General features: G+C 48.7%; 1 protein-coding gene across 1 annotated transcript in view; it reads right to left on the bottom strand.

Annotated features, from left to right (window-relative positions):
• Positions 1 to 19,103, bottom strand: part of SMTNL2 (smoothelin like 2) — a 984,551-nt gene that overhangs the window by 505,678 nt on the left and 459,770 nt on the right. Inside the window, exon 3 of the mRNA XM_069615025.1 lies at positions 18,230 to 18,472. Within this exon, the coding sequence (XP_069471126.1) occupies positions 18,230 to 18,472 (243 nt within the window). The remainder of the gene's footprint in view (positions 1 to 18,229; positions 18,473 to 19,103) is intronic.

The raw sequence follows: 19,103 nt of genomic DNA, 5'->3' as shown, positions 1-19,103 counted from the left end.
AGTAGCTGTTGGGGCAGGCTGGGTCTAGGGTGTTTTTATTTATTATTTTTTATTTTAAATGAGTGGGCAAACCCAAGCTTCTTTTAGGCTTTGTGGTATGATTCCAGAGGAGAAAGATGCATTAATAAATGCTGTGATAATAGGGATCAGTGAGTCGGCACATTCTTTGATGATGGTTGGGGGACAGATGTCCCCTTTACAAGTGGAAGGTTTAATGTGTTTGAGGAGTGTTATGTCCATGATTACAGCCGAGGCGTCGGCGGGAAGCAGGGATGGTAGGCCCGGGCAGCTGGGCCTCGCTGCCCAGGTCCCGCGGGAGCAGTAAAGACACGGACACTTGTGTTGCTGTCCTGCCCCGGAACTGCCTCTGCGGAGTGGGGGCGGGACTTTTATTAGGACGCCTTGCGTCACCATGTAGCGGGACGCAAGGCGGACATAACATTCCTCCTTTATTTTAACTGAACAATAACAATAAAACATTTCTCAGCCAACCGGGCTTGCCCCTTTTATCATTTAGTCTCTCAGTGGGATCTTCTACCACTAATAGTCTCTGAGCCTGGACGGGGGCCGTGTTGCAGTTCTTAGGCTATATCTTTCACCCCTGGGTGCAACCCCCTCCCCCGTCTCCCCTCGGGCTGCTCACCTTCACTGTTCGGCTCACCCAGACCTGGCTCACTCGGTGGTTCTTCTGTTTGGTTGTCCACTATTTCTCCATCCTCCGGACTTTCATGTTCTTCGTCTTCAGGCGAATTCTCTTCTTCCTCCGGGGGACACTCGCTGTCCGTCCATAGATTCTTTGGCACTGCCTTGAACCATGACGCATTTCTCGTTTCTTGTCTTTGCCCCCTTCTTGCGGTTATCATAGTGCCATGCCGCCGGCTTATCGTCCATGGGGCAGCGTCATATCGGGTGTCTAGTTTAGATTTGGATGGATTCCTCACAATGACCACTTGATCACCAACTCAGTGGTCGAACTGCATGGCATTCCTTTTGTTGCTCATGTGGGCATTTGCCCCTGCTCTTCGTAGTACGGTGCACTCGCGGTTGAACGTGTCTGTGCTCCTGCTCGGATGGTGTGGTATGGAGGAGTTGATAGTGCCTACATTAGGTCTGCCGGCGCGACTCCCGTTGTGCTGTGGGGTGTAACTCTGTAATTCCGTAGGAATCGGTATAAGTCCACCTGCTATGGGCTAGCGTTGATGCGAGACAGGCGCAGTACCTTGTTTATTGTCCGCATGAAGCGTTCCTCGTCACCGTTTGCCTGCAGCCATCTCGGCATAATGTGGTGGTATCGGATGTTGAGCTGCCTGAGGTATTTTTTTAATTCTTCTCCCTGGAAAGGTGCACCATTGTCGCTCCCGATTCTCCTTGGGAGGCCGTGTGCGCAAACATTTTTTCGATCGCTGGTATAACCGCCTCTGCTGCCGTGGAGTTGACGATCTTGACCTCTGTGTACCTGGAGTGGTCGTCAATCGCCACCAATAGGTATGTTCCTTCCTGTATTTGGCTGAAGTCTATGCTTATGGCGTCCCATCTCGCGGACCCTCGCTCTGGAGATTGAATGGGCTCCGGAAGGGGCAGTGGCCCTGTTATTTGGCATGGGCGGCAGGTGTTGACCAGCCGTTCGACTTTCCCATCGATATGGGGAAACCATACGCGGTGCCTTATCCGGGCCTTGGTCTTTACCTGTCGGCCTTCGTGTGCCAGCGCCACTACTTTGTCCTGTAGGCTTGGAGGGGCGACGATCCGGGTTCCTTGTAAGATGAGCCCTTCTTCCGTGATGGATAGGTCCTGCCGGACTGTGAAAACTCCCGTAAGGAATTATTTGGCTTCCGCTGTTCTATTGTGGATGTTCCGTAGGAACGACTTCCATTCCCCCGAGATGATCGTGTCCTTTACCAGATTGCAGCATGGGTCACTTTGTGTGGCCTCTACAATGTCTTCTAGACTGACTGCTCGTAGCTTCATGGTGTGTATCACTTGGCAGATGTGTTCTTCTGTCTCTTCTGCTACGTGTATTTCCCTTGGTGTTGCCGCTCTCGGGGGTCTCGATAGAAAATCCGCCGGGTTGCCACTGCCTGGCTGATACGTCAGTTCGAAGTCATACTGTTGGAGATGTAGCAACCACTTAGCAATCCTGGCAGGAGGGTGAGATGAGGTGCCCGTGAAGATTGGGAACAGTGGTTTCTGATCTGTGTAGGTTTTGAACTTCCGGCCGTACAGGTGGAAGTGGCGGCAGCCCCACAGTGCAGCTATCGCTTCTTTTTCGATGTGGGAGTATCGCTGCTCCGTCGGTGTCAGTGCTCTGGAAGCATAGGCAATCGGCATCGATTCTCCTATTTTGGCCACCTGTATGAGAATGGCCCCCAGACCTACGGGGCTGGCGTCCACATACAGTTCGGTTGACAGTGCAGGGTCGTAGTAGGCCATGGTGGTGTCTGCCGAGAGGGATGCCTTGATGTGCTCGAATGCCTCTTGGCAGGTGGGCCCCCACTCCCATTTTGTGCTGGCTTTTGTGAGTTCTCGAAGGGGTTCAGATAGTGTGGCCAAGTTTGGGATGAACCTTCCGCAAAAGGTGGCCATTCCTAGAAAACTGCGCACCTCCATTGGTGTGGTGGGGGTGTGGCAGCTTGGATGTCCGCTACTTTTTGGGGGTCCACCAAGATGCCTGCGCTATTGAACGTGTACCCAAAGAACGAGATCTCTTCCTTCAGGAATTCGCATTTTTCTTTGTGGATTGTCAGACCAGCACTCTCTAACCTGCTGAGTAGCATGTGGAGCCTCCCTAGGTGTTCTTTGTTGCCTGCATGAACTAGAATGTCATCACTGATGTTTAGAACTTCCAGAATGTCGCGTATTACCTCCTGTATTGTTTGCTGGAAGACCTCAGCTGCCGAGGAGATTCCAAAACTCAGGCGCTTGTACCTGATTAAGCCGTGTAGCTTCAGCTGTGATATCCGGCGTTCAGGTCGACCTTTGGGAATATTTTGGATCCTGTGAGGTCTGCCACTATCTCTTCAAGAGTCGGGGTGATGTGGTGCTCCCTTTTTATTGCTGTGTTGGGGAGGCGCATGTCTATGCATATTCGGACCTTCCCTGGTTGTTTGGGCTTCTTGGTGACGACCATGGGGGAGACCCATGGCGTGGGCCCAGTTACTTCCTCGATGATGCCCGCTTACTCCAGTGCGCTTAGCTCTTTTTCCACTTTGTTGCGTATGTGGAACAGCGTCCTTATGTGTCGCACTGCTCTTGGTTGGACTGACTCATCAATGTGTAGCCTGATTGACTTTCCTTTTAGGCATCAGATTCCCTTGAGGAGTTTCAGGTATTTCTCGAGAATGTTGCCAACTTCTTGTGAGTCGGTCACTTCGCAAATGAAGCCTCCTGAGTGGAGAAGCAGGTCCTCTGCTGTGTCTCCACTTAGGAGGCATTCGATGCCTGCGTTTACCAGGTAGATTTTTGACTACAGTGATGTTTCCCCTTGGCTGATTTTGGTCCGGAATCTGCCTACTATGGGCAGTGGGGTCTTGCACCCGTATGCAAATAGTACTGTGTCCGTCGATTTCAGGGCAGGTTGGGGCTGTAGTTTTCTGAACGTCGTCATTGATATCACGTTCACGGATGCCCCTGTGTCTACGGTCATTAGTATGTTTTGGCCCTGGATCGCTACCTGGCATTTTCATCTTCTCAGTTTCCTTTTTGGTGTAGTGCTTCCGTAGTTGAGGGCTGAGACTAGGTATACTCTTTCCTTTTTTCCAATGTTCATTTGCAGCTTCCTGTTGGATATGTGCCACGTCATCCCCTTCTTCCTCTGTTGAGGAATTGGTGGCTTCGACACGCCGGGCACTGGCCTGTTTCTTTTTCTTTCCTGCACTCTTGTCCTGTGGTGCTTGCGGCGGTTGCTGTGGCATTTCTGACGATCTGCATACCTTGGCGTAGTGGTCTCTTCTGCCACTTGAGCCGGGCAGTTGCATCGTCCGTGACGAGGCCCTCCGCACCACCCACATTCCATGGGTCCTGGGATCTGGTGGTGCCCTTTGGGGTGTGCGTAGTTTCCACTGGCCTCGTCTCTCGTGAATTGGTGATTCGTGATATGGGCCACAGTTGCCGTAGTGAGGGCCGGCTGTAGTTTCTGTAGGGTCGTGCCCATGTGGGCCGCTCTGGCATGTGCCAACTCCCTCTGGCGGCCAAGTTCAAGGATCCGGGTCAGTGATATTCCCTTCTCGCTCAGCACCATCCTCCTCAGTTTTTCCGAGTGAATCCCGTTTATGAGTTGGTGTCGGATTTCCTTCTCAATGTCTGTGAATTCACATGAGATTGCGAGCTTCCGGAGTCTGGTGTGGTAGGCATCCAGCGTTTCTTCTTCCATCTGGATAGTTGCGCAGAATATAAATGTCTCATAATCTGGATTCAGCTGTGGCATGATGTGGGCCGTCAGGTCGTCCTTCGTTTGCTGGTAGACCTCAAGGACATTCGTGATTGCCAGCTAATTGAAGATGCGCAATACTTCATCCCCCACATTCAGTAGTAGGTGCAACCTCATCTTTCTCAATGTAGTAATGTCTTTATATTCCATTGCCATTTCGAACTTCTGTAACCACAACTGCCATTGTGGGCTGACTGATGACGGGTCAGTGTATGGGTCAAAAGGATAGAGTGCCACGGTTGATCCCCTTGCGGGCGGCCCTGCGGCGTGGACAGTGACAGGTTTGTGGCCATTCTGGAAGGCGTACCGGGCCTGCGGGTGGACGTGCCTGACGTCATGTCGATAGTGCGCACGTGTGGCAACCGTATTCTCACCTTAGGGTGCTCTTGAGAGTGTTGCCGGCTTCTCCTGCGTGTGACCACGTTTTGGGCGTGATGTTGCACCTTCTCCCCGTCCAAAACTCCTGCTGTGTGGCGTGGCTGCTTTGTCAGGCAGTGTGGTCGAGATTAGTCCAGGACGAAAAGAGATGAGATTTTGGGTGGGGGTTTGGGTGCCCTCCTCTGTTCGCAAAAATGTCGCCCTTATGAAGGGCTTTGAGTCTTGGTCAGCGGCGTCACACGTGCCATTGTGTTTGCTTCCTCGTCGCCAGTGTTATGTCCCTGATTCTAGCTGAGGTGTTGGCGGGAAGCAGGGATGGTAGGCCCGGTTAGCTGGGCCTCGCTGCGCAGCTCCCGCGGGAGCAGTAAAGACACGGACACTCTTGTGTTGCTGTCCTGCCCCGGAACTGCCTCCGGAGTGGGGGGCGGGGCTTTTATTAGGACGCCTTGTGTCACCGCATAGCGGGATGCAAGGCGGACATAACAAGGTTTGTAACTTTCATCTCTGACGTCTCTGAAGACGAAGAGAGGTAGTTGAGAGAGAGGATTAAGTGGGGGTTGCAGAGGTGGGCTGTACTGTTTAGGGAGAGCCTTGCGCTGAGTTATTTTGTCTTGGAGCATCTATACTTTGCTGATAAGAGCATCCTGAATGCTGAAACACCAGGCTTCGTCTTTGATTTCATCCGGGCTAGTGGCGGGGGTTTTGAGAGCTTTGAAGATGGAGAACATTTCCCTAGATTTTGAGTTGAACGGTTCCGATTTGGCTAGGTATATGGCTGTTTTATACAAGGATGAGATCTCTTTGAATTCATTTAGAGAGGATTGGTTAGGCGAGGATTGCCACTTGGCTAGAGCTCGACGTTTACTGGTGCGTAGTGCAGATAGATCTTCCGTAAACCATGAGTTCGAATGAATTGATTTTTCTTCATTTTTTTCTTCTGAGGGAGCTATGGGCTCAATGGCTTGGGTGAGAGCGTGGGCATAGGTGGGGTCGTTGTTAAATGGAGGTTTAAGTTCAGGGATATCGAGAAGAGGTGCAAGGTTGATTTTAGTTTGTTTTTTCAAGCTTCTGACTTTAGCGGGAGGGGCATACCAGAGCATCTTGCAAGTAGGAATGGTGGGAATAGCAATTTGAATATAGTGGTGATCTGTCCACGGGAAGGCTGAGATGTTAGTAATGGACGAGGAACAGTTGTGGTCTGCGATCCAGTCAATGGAATGGCCTTTACAATGACTTGGTGCTGTGATTTTATGGCCAAACCCAATGCGAGTGATTTCTTTGGCAAGGGAGGCGGCTGCTTTGTCCTTAGGGTCAAGCAAGCCTCGGTTGAGGTCACCGAGCAGGATGGTTTTGGTCGAGCTTTATAGGTTATTTCCTATGATTTGGAGGAGGTGGTTTTGGTAGTCTGGTGCTGAGCCTGGTGGATTTTATGTGATTAGGATGTTTATGGTACAATTGGGGGAGAGTGACAGTTTGACAGTGAGGAGATCAGCATTGTTTTCCCACTGTTGGTTGCACGGTCTAATGGAGAGGGTGTCCTTGAAGATGAGGGCTACGCCTCCACCTTTGGATGTTTTGCTGCCCTGTCTCAGGATAGTGTATCCTTGAGGGAGGGCAAGGTAGATGGAGGGGCCTGATGCTTCATGGAGCCAATTTTCAGAGATGGCTAGTAAATCAAGTTTATGGGAGGTGATGAGGTAATTCATCTCAACTGCATGTGCTGGGAGGGAGCGGAGGTTGATCAGCATGCATTTCAATTCTGTGTGGGACGGTGTAGGTGGTAGTTGGGCGTGTATGCTGGAGTTATGGCCAGTGGGTGTAGTGAATGAGTGATTGGGAGGTTGCGAGGGATTGGAGCTGGGTGCGGTGCATTGGATGTGGGGATGTGTGTTGGGCAGCTGGTGGTGTGGAGGATGTGTGCGTGTTGACAGTGAGGAAGTGCGAGAGCCAAGTCTGATGTTTCTAAGGTATGTAGTGGTCGGAGTGCTGCGGTGAGTGATGCGCAGCTTAGTGCGTGCTCGGAGTCTGTAGAGCCTGGGGTGCAGGAAGGACGGGTCCTTGAGCTTGGTGTGGAGACTAGGCTGGGTATTTTGTAAGGGGCTAGACGTGGTGTGACTGTGGTCTAGTGATAGTGAGAGTTATGTGTATGTGAGGGACATGCTGCTGATAGACCAAACGGTGAATGTGATGAGTGAAATAGCGAAGAGGGTGAGGTGAAGTGTGGTGTGCTGGGGTGGTGGCGCTGTCGAGCGGGTCATGGAGGATACATTTGTGTAGTACAGTGACCATATTATGTCTAATGCAGATCCAGCTAAGCAGTTCCAATAAACTTTGTGGCATATGTCCATGCGGTCATAAGTGGGCTGAGATGCACTGGGTGTGGACATGGTAGTCATAAAGGCAGTATTACATATGACCTATATAGAGAGTTCATACAGAATAACTAGGCAGTTTCAGCTTCAATAGGCATTGCAACAAGACATTATGTTAGGAGCTGGCATATATAAAGGCAATATTGTATATAGTAAGAGGTAGGTAGGCTAGCTAGTTGTACATCAGCAAGCAGATGTGGTCCTTGATTGGCTAGTTGGTGTGGGCCATTGCAAGTCAACAGGGTAAGTGAGTAAGGCAGGTGCAGTCAGTGGTAGAATTACCAATGTACATAGTGGGAAAGGTTTAAGAGTGGCAATAGACAATGGGCCTCATTACGACCCTGGCGGAGTGGGTTTACGCCAGCGTTATTCGCGGCGGACCCGTCCGCCCTACTACGAGTTCCCGTAGCGCCATGGAACGTTTTCCGCCTGGTTTTTCCGGGCGGAAAAATCCATGGCGCTATGGGACCTTGTAGTTAATTACGCCACCGTATTTTACGGTGGCGCAATTAACTCCTTCCCCACTCCCATTATACCCTATGGGGCAAAAATGGGAATGGGGAAGGGTAAAATGGGGAATGGGGATTTACCGCCCCGCCAAGGTCGGCATGTGGCGGAAAATCCGCCAACCTCCATGGCGCTATCGGCAGCTTTCCGCCGTGCTCCGCGGTGCATTTAGCACCGCGATTTCCGCCAGGGTCGTAATGAGGCCCAATATGGTGAATTAGATTGAAAACAACAAACTCTTAGATACAGTATGGTAAAAGGTGCTAGACGCAGCAAATTCACAATCTACAGTATTTCGAGGTGGGCTAGAAGCGATATGCTGCCATAACTTCGTTTGGCAGAATGGGCTAAAGTCGAGTGGTTCACAAAGCAATAAGTGGCCAGTTAAGCTCTCAGAGTGCATAATGAGGCTACTGCAGGGAGCACATGCTATAGTTCAAATGTAATGCAGTGTTCTGTTAACAAGTACTTTTAGGGTCTAGAAGTCACAGATGGATGTCAAAGTTTTTAGAAAGTTTCTTGTGGACGTAGTCTAGGGGAGGCGCTGTACGGTGACGCTCGAGTTAGACTTTGCTGGGGTTCTGCGTATGCTGTGGAATTAGGCTCAGCAAGCTCCAATTATTTCTGTGAGCGATGGGGCATATGGATGTGTAGTACTTAATGCAAAACCGAAAACCGTCGTGGACAGGCAGAGACAGGTCTGGTGCCTTATAAAGGGTGCCTAGCAGGAGGGATGCCGGCTCTCGCCTTCCAGCGGAACTCAGCTGGTAAAATGCTGTGGTGCGCCAATGCACGTCAGAAAGGTGTTGCTAGGCAACAGTGCAAAAAAACAGTGGCTGCCATTTTAGTGAAAACCACGTGGTTACTGTGACCATGGACGCAAGAGCAGCCCCTGCAGCGTCTTGCTCCACTACCCGAAAGGTTACTATGAGGTACATTTAAATGAGATTGATGTTTAAACTCATGACCGGACTGTGCAGCAATCAGTGTTTAGTCAATGTAGCTGAACTGAGCCATGTCCTCCTCTAGGTAGAGGGATCCCTGATCGCACTGCTTTCCTAACAAAATGCCGACTTTACTCATTGAAAGCATTCCGCGCGCCTCACAACCGGGCTCCTTCACGCAAGTGCACTGAATTTAAGCACCTTTTCTGACATTCATGTCCATGTTCTGTGTGTGCCTCCACGTCGGAATACAAGAGGTATTTTTATGATTTAGCACACATTGTATACCGCAGGTTAGGTAGCAGCATCTCGAATATAATGTAGCATGTCTCATCCCTAACACCTCGTATATGTGTTTCCTCATTAGGCTACGTGGATGTGAATTTTCATAAGCATCACCCCCACTACGTAGTCGGCTCAACCACCATTGACTGAATCAGCCAGAAACTTGCCTTACGGCTCTATTTTATTTTGTAGGGTATGTATACTCTTCATATGTTCTTCTCCATATATCCTCTGAAACGCACGGCCATTTTCCATTACTAATCCATTCCGACTGTGGCATTTGTGTGTTTTATCTAGGCTTAGATATCTCGCACTTTGGGACTCCCTAAGCTTCTTTGTGAACATTGACTACCCTGTTTGGGACTACCCTGACAACTATGCAGAGTTTACATTGACACACGGGTGAGTGTGCTTTTCATCTTGTACTTTGAACTCTTTTCGAGTCACCTAGAAACATGTTTAGCCGTCATGTGCATATATACGGGATACATTACTCACCGTAATCTTATTTCTGATGCTTGTATCTGCTTAGATTCACATGTTGTGCATAGGCCGACATCTAGTAGAAGCTGCAGAGTACTCCAGTTTGTTTTTCAAAACTCAAAAATGGGCGTCGACACAGGGCGTGCCAGTAATACTGTGACATCCACTGTACCCATGATCCCTCACGCGTGTAGGACCCCCAGTTTGTATTTTTTCTGACATGAGGTAGCATGAGGAGTAGCGTCAGTACAGATTATCCAAGCAGATAGATAGATAGAAAGATAAGACTACAAGCATCCATGCGCCTTCTCTCAGAGGGGAGGAAGGGCGGGTGCATGTGAATCTAAGCAGATACAAGCATCAGAAATACGATTACGGTGAGTAATGTATTCCTTCTGAGGCTTGTGGAATCTGCTTAGATCACATGCTGTGCTTAGATTAGCAAGCAGTGTTAGAAGAAGGAGGTGGGATGTGAGAAGGGTCATGAGCAAATAAATGTCTTAGAATCGCTTGTCCCACTTGAGTATCTGTCTTGGAATGAGTGTCAATGCAGTAGTGCTGAGTAAAAGTGTGAATAGAGATCCATGTAGCTGCTTTGCAAATGGTGTCAAGGGGTACATTTGCAATGAAAGCCAGACTGGCCCCAATGCCTCTTGTAGAGTGGGCGCTTGGTGTAAAAGGCAAAGTCTTTTCAGAAAGGGAGTAACATAGCTGGATAAAATTGACTATCCACTTGGACATGGCACCTTTAGAGACACAATCTCCTTCTCTGCCTGTAGCTACGGAGACAAACAGTTGGTCTGTTTTCCTTAGCGGCCTGGTCTGGTCTACATAGTAGAGGACCGCTCTTCGCACATCTAGAGTGTGTAGTTTCACCTCAGCAGAGCTTTTGGGTTCTTGGAAGAAGGCCGGAAGCTCAATGGACTGGTTAACGTGGAATTTAGAAATGAACCTAGGTGAGAACCCAGGGTGTGTTCGTAGAACCAGTTTATCCTTATGAACAGTAAAGAAAGGATCCTGCACTGACAGAGTCCGAATTTCACTGACCCTTCTTATGGATGTAATGGCTACTAAGAAGGCCGTTTTATAGGTCAGGTGTTTGAGACTGGCTTTATGCATGTGTTCAAAGGGTGGGCCCATCAGCTTAGCAAGCACCACATTAAGGTCCCATCCAGGTGGTGGGTTTGAAATTGGAGGGTGGAGTCTCGTTACCCCTTCCATGAAGGCTTTAACCACTGGTACCTTCCACCATGAAACCTTGTTGTGGGATGTGGTGTAGGCTGACAGCGCTGCCAGGTGTACCTTGAGTGAGTTAAATACCAACCCTTCATCCAGCAGGTGGAGCATGTATGTGATAATATTGGAAGGAGTGCAATCAACCGGATTGATTTGCTTATTCTGGCACCAGAATACAAATCTTTTCCATTTACCAAAGTAACAGTGTCTTGTGTTAGGCTTCCTATATTATTTTAGGATGTCCATACATCTCTGTGGTAAGTTGAGATGTCCAAACGCTATGACCTCAGGAGCCATGCTACTAGGTTCATTGAGCTGGGTTGAGGATGCACTGTTTGACCTTGGTGCTGGGACAGTAGGTTGTACCAGCACGGGAGTCTGATGGGTTCGCACACCGCTAGTCTGTGTAGGTGTGGGAACCACGGTTGCCTCGCCCACATGGGAGTAACTAGGATGAGCGTCATCGATTCCCTGTGCATCTTGTTGACCACCTTCCTCATGAGAGGGGTTGGTGGAAAAGCGTAGGCAAACATTCCTGACCAGTTCATCCACAGGGCGTTCCCCTTGGAATCTGGCTGAGGGAACTTGGATGCGAATCCTGGGCATTGCCTGTTTTCGATTGTGGCGAATAGGTCTGTAATGGGGACACCCCACTGTGAGAAGATGTCTTCTGCAACTTCTCCGAGTAGGCACCATTCGTGTTCTTCTGGGAGGGGATCGCTGCTCAAAGCGTCCGCTGGCTAATTGAGATCCCCTGGAACATGTTGAGATGACAGGTAAATGTTCCGTCTGAGTGCCCATATCCACATTTTCTGGGCAAGCTTGGACAGATTTGGCGAACGAGTCCCTCCCTGTTTGTTTAGGTAAAACATCGCTGTAGTGCTGTCTGTCAGGATCTGCACTGACAGGTTAAACAGGTGGGGCTTGAACGCTTGAAGTGCTCTGAATACTGCCAGAAGCTCTAGCAGATGATTCTTGGCTACTGTGTGAGACCAGAGACCCTGAGCTGTGTGGTGAAGGAGGTGTGCTCCCCACCCTGACAGGGATGCGTCTGTTGTGACTACAGCCTGTACTTCTGGATCATAAAAGGGTTTTCTCTTTGACAGGTTCTCTCTTGTCCACCAGTGAAGACTTTGTACAAGTGTTGGTGAAACAACCACTAGATCCTCCCACTGACCACTTGCCTGAGACCACTGTTTCGCCAACCATTCTTGCATGGGTCACATGCGCAGGCGTGTGTGGGGGACCAGTTAAATACAGGACGCCATCAATCCTAGCAAACTCATCACTTTGCGCACCCTTACCTGGCTGGTATAGGAGGAATTTGCAGTAGTAGATTCTGAATTATTTCCTCTGATAGAAAGGCCAACCCCTCTTGAGCGTTTAAGACAGCTACAAGGAACTGGTTGGAGGTGCTTGGCACCAGAATTGATTTTTTCTCGTTTATGGACAAACCCAATTCGAAGAGGAGGTCGATCGTTCTTTGAATGTTTGATCTGCAGATTACTGTGGTCGCAGGTGTGCCGCCGCTACCCCCCGTACCTTGGTGAATACCCTTGGAGCCGAGGCTATACCGAAGGGCAGCACCTTGAACTGGTAGTGCTGACTGTCCACCTTGAAGCGCAAGAATCTTCTGTGAGCTGGGAACATGGAAATATGAAAATAGGCATCTTTCATTTCCAATGTTGCCATGTAATCCCTCTTTTTTAGGAGGGGGATTACCTCTTGGAGTAGTCATGCGAAACTTTTGGGGCTTGACATACTTGTTTGCAGGGCGTAAGTCTAATACTGGGCGCATTGTGAAATCTTTTTTTGGCACAAGGAAGTAAGTTGAATAAATACCCTTGTTTACCTGGCTGCCCGGGACGAGTTCCATCGCGTCCTTTGCTAGAAGATTGACGATCTCCTCGAGGAGGATCTTTTGGTGGTGCAAGGAATGTATCTTTTGACGTGGAGGGTGATTTCGGGGACGCTCAAGCAGTTCTATGCAGTATCCTGCAGACACTGTGGACAGCACCCATCTGTCTGATGTAATCCCTTCCCAAGCTTGGGTGAAGTTGGAAATGCGTCCCCCTACTGGGGATGCGTGAGAAGGGACCCTGTGCGCAGCGTCACTGTTTTGCGGGAGGCGTGACGCCTCTGCTGGGGCTGCCTCTGCCTCTACCATGGCCCCTTTTGTTTCCTTTGCCGTAACTGTGGGTAGTCTGCCGGTTGTTACCCCATGATGTACCCTGCCCCTGTGTATAATTGGAGCCCTTTTGTGAATTTTGGCCGCGTGGGCGACGAAAATTACCATTGCCTCTTTGATTAGGGGGCTTGTTGGTCAACTGTCCCAGGGATTTCAGAGTATCATACTCGTCTTTGGCAGTCTTTAATGCGTCCTCAACCGCCTTGCCAAATAGGAGATTTGTTTCCACTGGCATGTCGATTAGGGATGCTTGTGTCTCGGGTTTAAACCCTAACTGTCTTAACCAAGCATGCCTCTTAATGACCGTGCTCTCTGCTATGAGCCTGCCAGCGTTATCTGCGGCATCAAAGGTTACTTTAAGGATGCAACCGGACACGGCTCTCCCCTCTGATGCGACCTGGGCCAACTGACCCTTTAGTGGTTCCGGTGCGGAGTCAATGAGGGCAGCTACCTGCTCCCACTGGTGGCAATTGTAACTTGCCAGCAGAGTGGTGGTGGTGTTGGCAATCCTCGTCTGGTAAGCGGAAGTGGAGGCTACCTTCCTTCCCAACCCGTACATTCTCTTGCTCTCCTTGTCTGGGGGGGGCCTCAGATGATGATGATGATGATGATAGAGGTGTACCCGCCCCCTTTCTGGTGTTATTAACTACCAAGCAGTCAGGCTTCAGTTGACCCCTTATGTAAAGTGGGTCTGACTGGGCGGCCCTGAAGAGTTTCTCGATTCTGGGGTTTACGGCCCTTGTGAGGTTAGGAGTAAGAAGGGAAGGATCAATTCTCTGTTGGATGGACTTGAGAAATGGAATGGATTGGGCAATGGGTCTCTTCTCTCCCACTAGTTCTTCTGCAAAGTCCCTCTCCTCCTGTGCCCCCTGAGTGTCTATGCGGAAGTGCTCTGCTGCTCTAGCCAAAACCTCATTTGGGAGGGGCTGGTTGTCTACTGGAGAGTCTGTAATCTGAGGATCTTTGTGAACAGGAGAGTCTATCCTGTAGACTTCTGCGACGTCATCTTCCTCCCCCTCTTGGCCCTTGTCATCCCCATAATAGTCCACCCCAGTTTGGTCATCCAACATTCCCAAGTCTGAATCCTCATCATACTGTTGTGGATCCTCACCATACTGAGTGTAAGCCTGTATGTAAAAAGAGTCTGGAATCAGTCCCTGAGTTGGAATCTCAACCAGAGGTTTCTTAGTAGGGGGCTGGGGGTCCCTGGAACCTGAAGGAGTAGCACTGTCCGGGGTATAGGCGAGGAAGTGCTGTGGGTTCTTGGAGTAGAAGTCAGCTAGGGAGGAAATTCTAGTCATTACCCTGTCTACATCTTCACTGGTCCATTTTTTGGCGCTGGGAATGACCATTTCCTGAGAGGGTTCCCCTTCTATTCCTTGTTTGGACCTAGGGGCCTGGACAGGGGTCTTGGATTTATGCTTATCTGAAGACTTTGAACTGTCCTTAAGTGCCTGTGGTGCAGAAGAATAGTGACATTGTTTCTTCTGCTGTTTACCCCCTTCCCCATGAGTAGAAGTGTTTTTCCCTGATGTTTTCACCTTCTCTGAGCTTTTCGACACCTGGCGTCGAGATTCGGGGGTAGTGGCTCTTTCTTTCAAGTGGGCACGTCGGGACTCGGAAGCAGCCGGCGAACGGTCTGCCGGAGCCGACTTCTGGTGTGCGGCCAGGAGATCGGATCTGTCTTGTGACGAGTGTACCTCCGTGACTTCGGTGAATGAGGCACATTTGACAACTGTGGACGGTTGCCTCGTGTCGTGCGGTTATCTTGACCGGGAACGCCCAGAGGACACTGATTCGGTGGACCGCTCTCTTTGTGCCTCTTTCAGAGAACTCGACACACGTGTCGAGTCTCGGTTGGACTTTGAGTGTTTAGGTGTAGAAGTGATGTGGGTAGCGCTCGTGTCGCCGGGTGTGTTCCCCATAACTGCCCTGCCGGACAATCTTCCGAGTTGCGCTTGGGCATCTTTTGACACCTCTCTGCCCTCGCCGTCCGAAAGTACGGCGTCGCTGCCATCACTGAAGGTGCCCTCCGTGTCCATGGCCTTGAGTTGCCTGGCGTGGTGGGCCCAACGTTTGGTCAAGCGGTCCTTTAGTGTTTTAGCCTTGAACCGGCTACACGCTCTGCAGTTCGCCTCAGGGTGATCCTCGGCAAGCAGAGGTTACAGGTGGTGTGTTTGTCAACCCAAGGGTACTTGCAGTTGCACTTGGGGCAAAATTTAAATGGGGTACCCTCCATACGCACCCTGTGGCAGCGGGCTAGTGCGTGTAGGAAAAATAAAGAGTGTAGAGTATGTTTCCACCTCCCACTCTCTCTACTTGCAGGGCCGAGGCCAGAGGCCTTCCGAGGCCCAAAGTCTGTTGTGCAGCTCTCGACGGTTGTTTGTTCTTCGGACCAGCGTCAATCTTGGAACTTTGATGTTTCGACGTGGGAGTGGAAGAACGGGGAAATTAATATGATATTAAGCAAAATATGGCTGAAAGCCAGGGAACTCTGCGCAATGCTTCTGACAAGTATGGCGGAAAAAAACAATGAGGGTCCTAAACACGAGAGGGATCATGGGTACAGTGGACGTCACACTGGGGATAGTATTACTGGCACGCCCTGTGTTGGCGCCCATTTGATTTTCGAAAAACTGTAATACTCCGTAGCTTCCACTAGATGTCGGCCTATGCACAGCATGTGAATCTAAGCAGATTCCACAAGCCTCAGAACTATATATCAATCTGAACATCTTCAGTACCTTGCATATACAATGTATCCCCTTTGGGTCATTTTACAAAGTGAATTCACATTTAATGGGTTTAGATCCATTATCTAACTGAATTATACCTCCTTTGAAGTCGTGGGTAATTCTGAATATTGACGCAAGAAATGTTACATTATTTCTTAGTTGCCTATGCTCCATAATTATCATAGCTATTGACCAAATGGAACGTGTATTTCGATTGAACTACATCACCCGGATTAGAGTCATTGACTTATTAGACCTTTTGAAATAATTATTTAAACCATAGGAAAATGCTTGGTTTTTCACAAATTACTTATTTGATGATCTAATCAAAAATACGGTTTCCCTTTTCCCTTTTTGTTTATATTTTCTTTATTATTTCTTCCTTCCTTTACATGTATAAATCTTCTCAACTACCAGCAAATGCAGTACAGGCTTCTGATGAAGAGGTGGAATCCTCGAAACGCGTAAAGCCGATAATCTTGTTCATAACAAATTTGTGTTTTGCTCATCTCGCTACCTGAATGTTATATAGAATTAAAAACTTGACTCTGCGCTTTTACAAATTCGGTGTATAAGTAATATCTTTATTTACAAAAGAATACCTAGAGTGTTTTTCTATTACTTAACTACCTCTTGTTACTGCCTTCTAGGTGGATATTTGTTAGTGTGCATGGGACGGGAGGGATACAGACTAGGTTCCTTTCCTTTTCCTACATTTATATATTAAGCCGTTGTGCCAAGTCTTTATTTCCTCCCATGCACCTTCAGACTTTAAAACCAGCTATGCTGGGACTTAACTTATTTCTTTACTAAATTACTGACTTTATGGTGTGCACCTAGTCACCCACTTTCCTTTGCAGTTTATTAATTACAAGGTGCAGGGTTAAGCCCCACACTGGCTAGATATACGCCAACTGGAAGGTTGAGATGTCCATTGGGAACAAACACGTCTGATTTTTGACTGCAATTGATTTACTTTAGAAAAACAAAGAATGGAAAATAATGGTTGGTCGAAAGATGTGGGTCATGCGTAAGCAACTTTAAAGGTTAGATGTGAGGATACATATTGGAACAGCGTGCATGCAGGTATAATGTATCACCCAGTCAAATTAAGTGATAGAGGGTCAGGCAAACACTGTATTACAGCCCATGTTGCAACACCGTAGTACATGGGGGATAAGACATGGTTGTACCAGCAGCCCAATCAAAGCAGCGTGGTCAACAATAATATGACGCAATGCAACGGCCCACAGCAGCTATGCATGTAACCATGTGCTGGCCATAGAACTTCACATTTGGGGCAAAGAACGAAAGATGGGCCACCTACAAAAAGAAAAAGGGGAAAACAAGTTCTAATACATCTGTGGGTAATGACCTGAAACAGCAGGGCAGCCATGGAAGGAAACGTGTGCCTCGTTTTTGGTGGATAAGCAAATTAGTAGGGGCATGCGAGCGGATGTGGTCAGAAAAGATACCCAGATACCACTGGAGAGGAGTGACGGAACAAAGCGGTGACACCATTGAGAAAAAAAGTTAAATATGGCTATGGCAAGATTCCGCATTGTGTAGGTTTCGCAACCATCTGGCATGGTGCAATCAATTTGGGCGTCCCAGGATACTATGATAACGATGGGCTGTCTGAAGTAGGGCCAGTCCACTTGTTGCTAAATACAGAGGATTCCCTGATTGAGCTGGGTTTTTGGGGGTTTTTATGTGAATATTAAACAAAACAAAAATCGAATGAAGAGCAAAAGTTGGGGGTTGTAAAGGGTCAAGAACCCCTTCTTGCGTGGTAATCACAGAGATGATCGAGCAGAGCAAAATGGCCCTTTTAAAGAGGAAATGACCATGAGCAATCAGCACCTTGTAAAGCCTGACACAGCAGGGGGGGGGCGGGAAGGTTGTGAACATGCGTTTCCTCCTTCAGCTTCCAGCTCTGGCTGGCAAGAACACAGCGCTCCCCACAGCCCAGTGCTGGGGGACACCAGATTCACCCCAAGTGGGAGGCTCATGAAGGTTAGAGCAGGACCTGGATTATGCATAAATACAGAAGCTGATTTGCGTAAGGAGGGGCGGGGCTAGTAATGTAATAAAGTGATTGGTCTGCCATTAGGCAGATGGCCTTGCCTGTAAATAAAGTTGCAGCCGTTAGGTTTTCCGCAATATGTGCTCCGTTTCTATCAGCAGCAGCGCGCAGAGCTGGGGATAGTGAAAGAGGAGGCAGCTAGCATAAGCAAAGCATTCCAGGGGACGTGCAGGGGACGCCAGGTTCCAGACTGCCCATGTTATCGGCTATGTAGCCAGGCTTGTGCTGTTGGCTGGAACATTTACATTCCTGACTTCTTACAGGGGGAGGACCACGGTTGCAACCCAAGGCTCTTAGAGAGCAGTGTTTGCCAATTTCCCCCAAGGCACTTCTAAAGCAACTGATGAACCAATGGGTTGAAAGGGCATAACCAGCAGGCCAAAGTGGGAGCCAGGGTAAGCAGCTACCTCTGGATACCACCAAATGATGTCCCAGGAATTAGACCTAGAATGCTCAAGCAATAGTTATTCAGTACCACACAGACGAGATGACCTATGGAAAAGATTCCATATGAATGGCAACAGTTCAATAGCCTTACGAGTCCAAAAGCTGGAGCAGAGTTCACTGTGAAGGGATTCACTTCATTTACCTGACAGGCTTGATGTTTTTATTGCAGCTTCGCTTTGGCTCCTGCTGTTCTGCTCTAAGTGGCCACTGGATGATTTTGTACTATACGAGGTGGCCGCTTCTCCAGAGAACTTCTCGGACACCCTGGTAACTGCGGTTACAGGAAGGTGGGGCATACGCAGGCTTGTGGGAGGAGAGTGTTGCTGGGAGGACAGGCTTGCTGTCTGGGCAGAGGCAGCCCCTTCATGGGTCATCTTCAACTGACCTATTGAAAAAAAGAAACATTTAAAATGCAGTTACGTGCAACACATTATTGTGCATTTATTTTTCTATTTCGTGATTTCCAACTAGTGCTGTCCCAGCACCATTAAGAATGAAAATGTACAAATATGTTTGTATAGAATACGTCATACTGGGTTCCTTCTAGGCCCTTTAATAAATAATGCAGTTGGTGTTTTAAAAAAAAAAATGAGACATCAAGCAAAAAAGTAAAGCTGGGAATTGTACCCGCGTCGTGTGGTTCGAAGGGCTAACCCTTCACCACAGGAGTCCTTTTTCAAGCACAAGGCAAACACAAAAAACACACGCTTTTCAGATTTTGCTGAAAAGTGTTTGCTTTATTAGGATTGGCATTCATAGGATTGCCTGTCCTGTGAACACGTGTTTTAATTCTCTGCTCTCCGGCATAACAAGCTTATGCTCCCATTAGGGGGCTCATGCAGGATTAGTACCGCAAGAGCAGAGAATGCCGTTTCTGCATACAAAATTCCAAGTCCTTTAAAGCAGGACTTGGAGGCACATTTGCAGCTTATTTTTCAAGGAATAAATTACAAAAAAATGTAAATTAATTATAGCCAATATTTTTAAATCATAAAATGTTTGAGAGAACTTCCCCT

The sequence above is a fragment of the Ambystoma mexicanum genome, chromosome 9 (assembly GCF_040938575.1).
Source record: "Ambystoma mexicanum isolate Mex_15411 chromosome 9, UKY_AmexF1_1, whole genome shotgun sequence".
Classification (NCBI taxonomy): domain Eukaryota; kingdom Metazoa; phylum Chordata; class Amphibia; order Caudata; family Ambystomatidae; genus Ambystoma; species Ambystoma mexicanum.
This window is presented reverse-complemented; position numbering and strand designations above follow the sequence as displayed.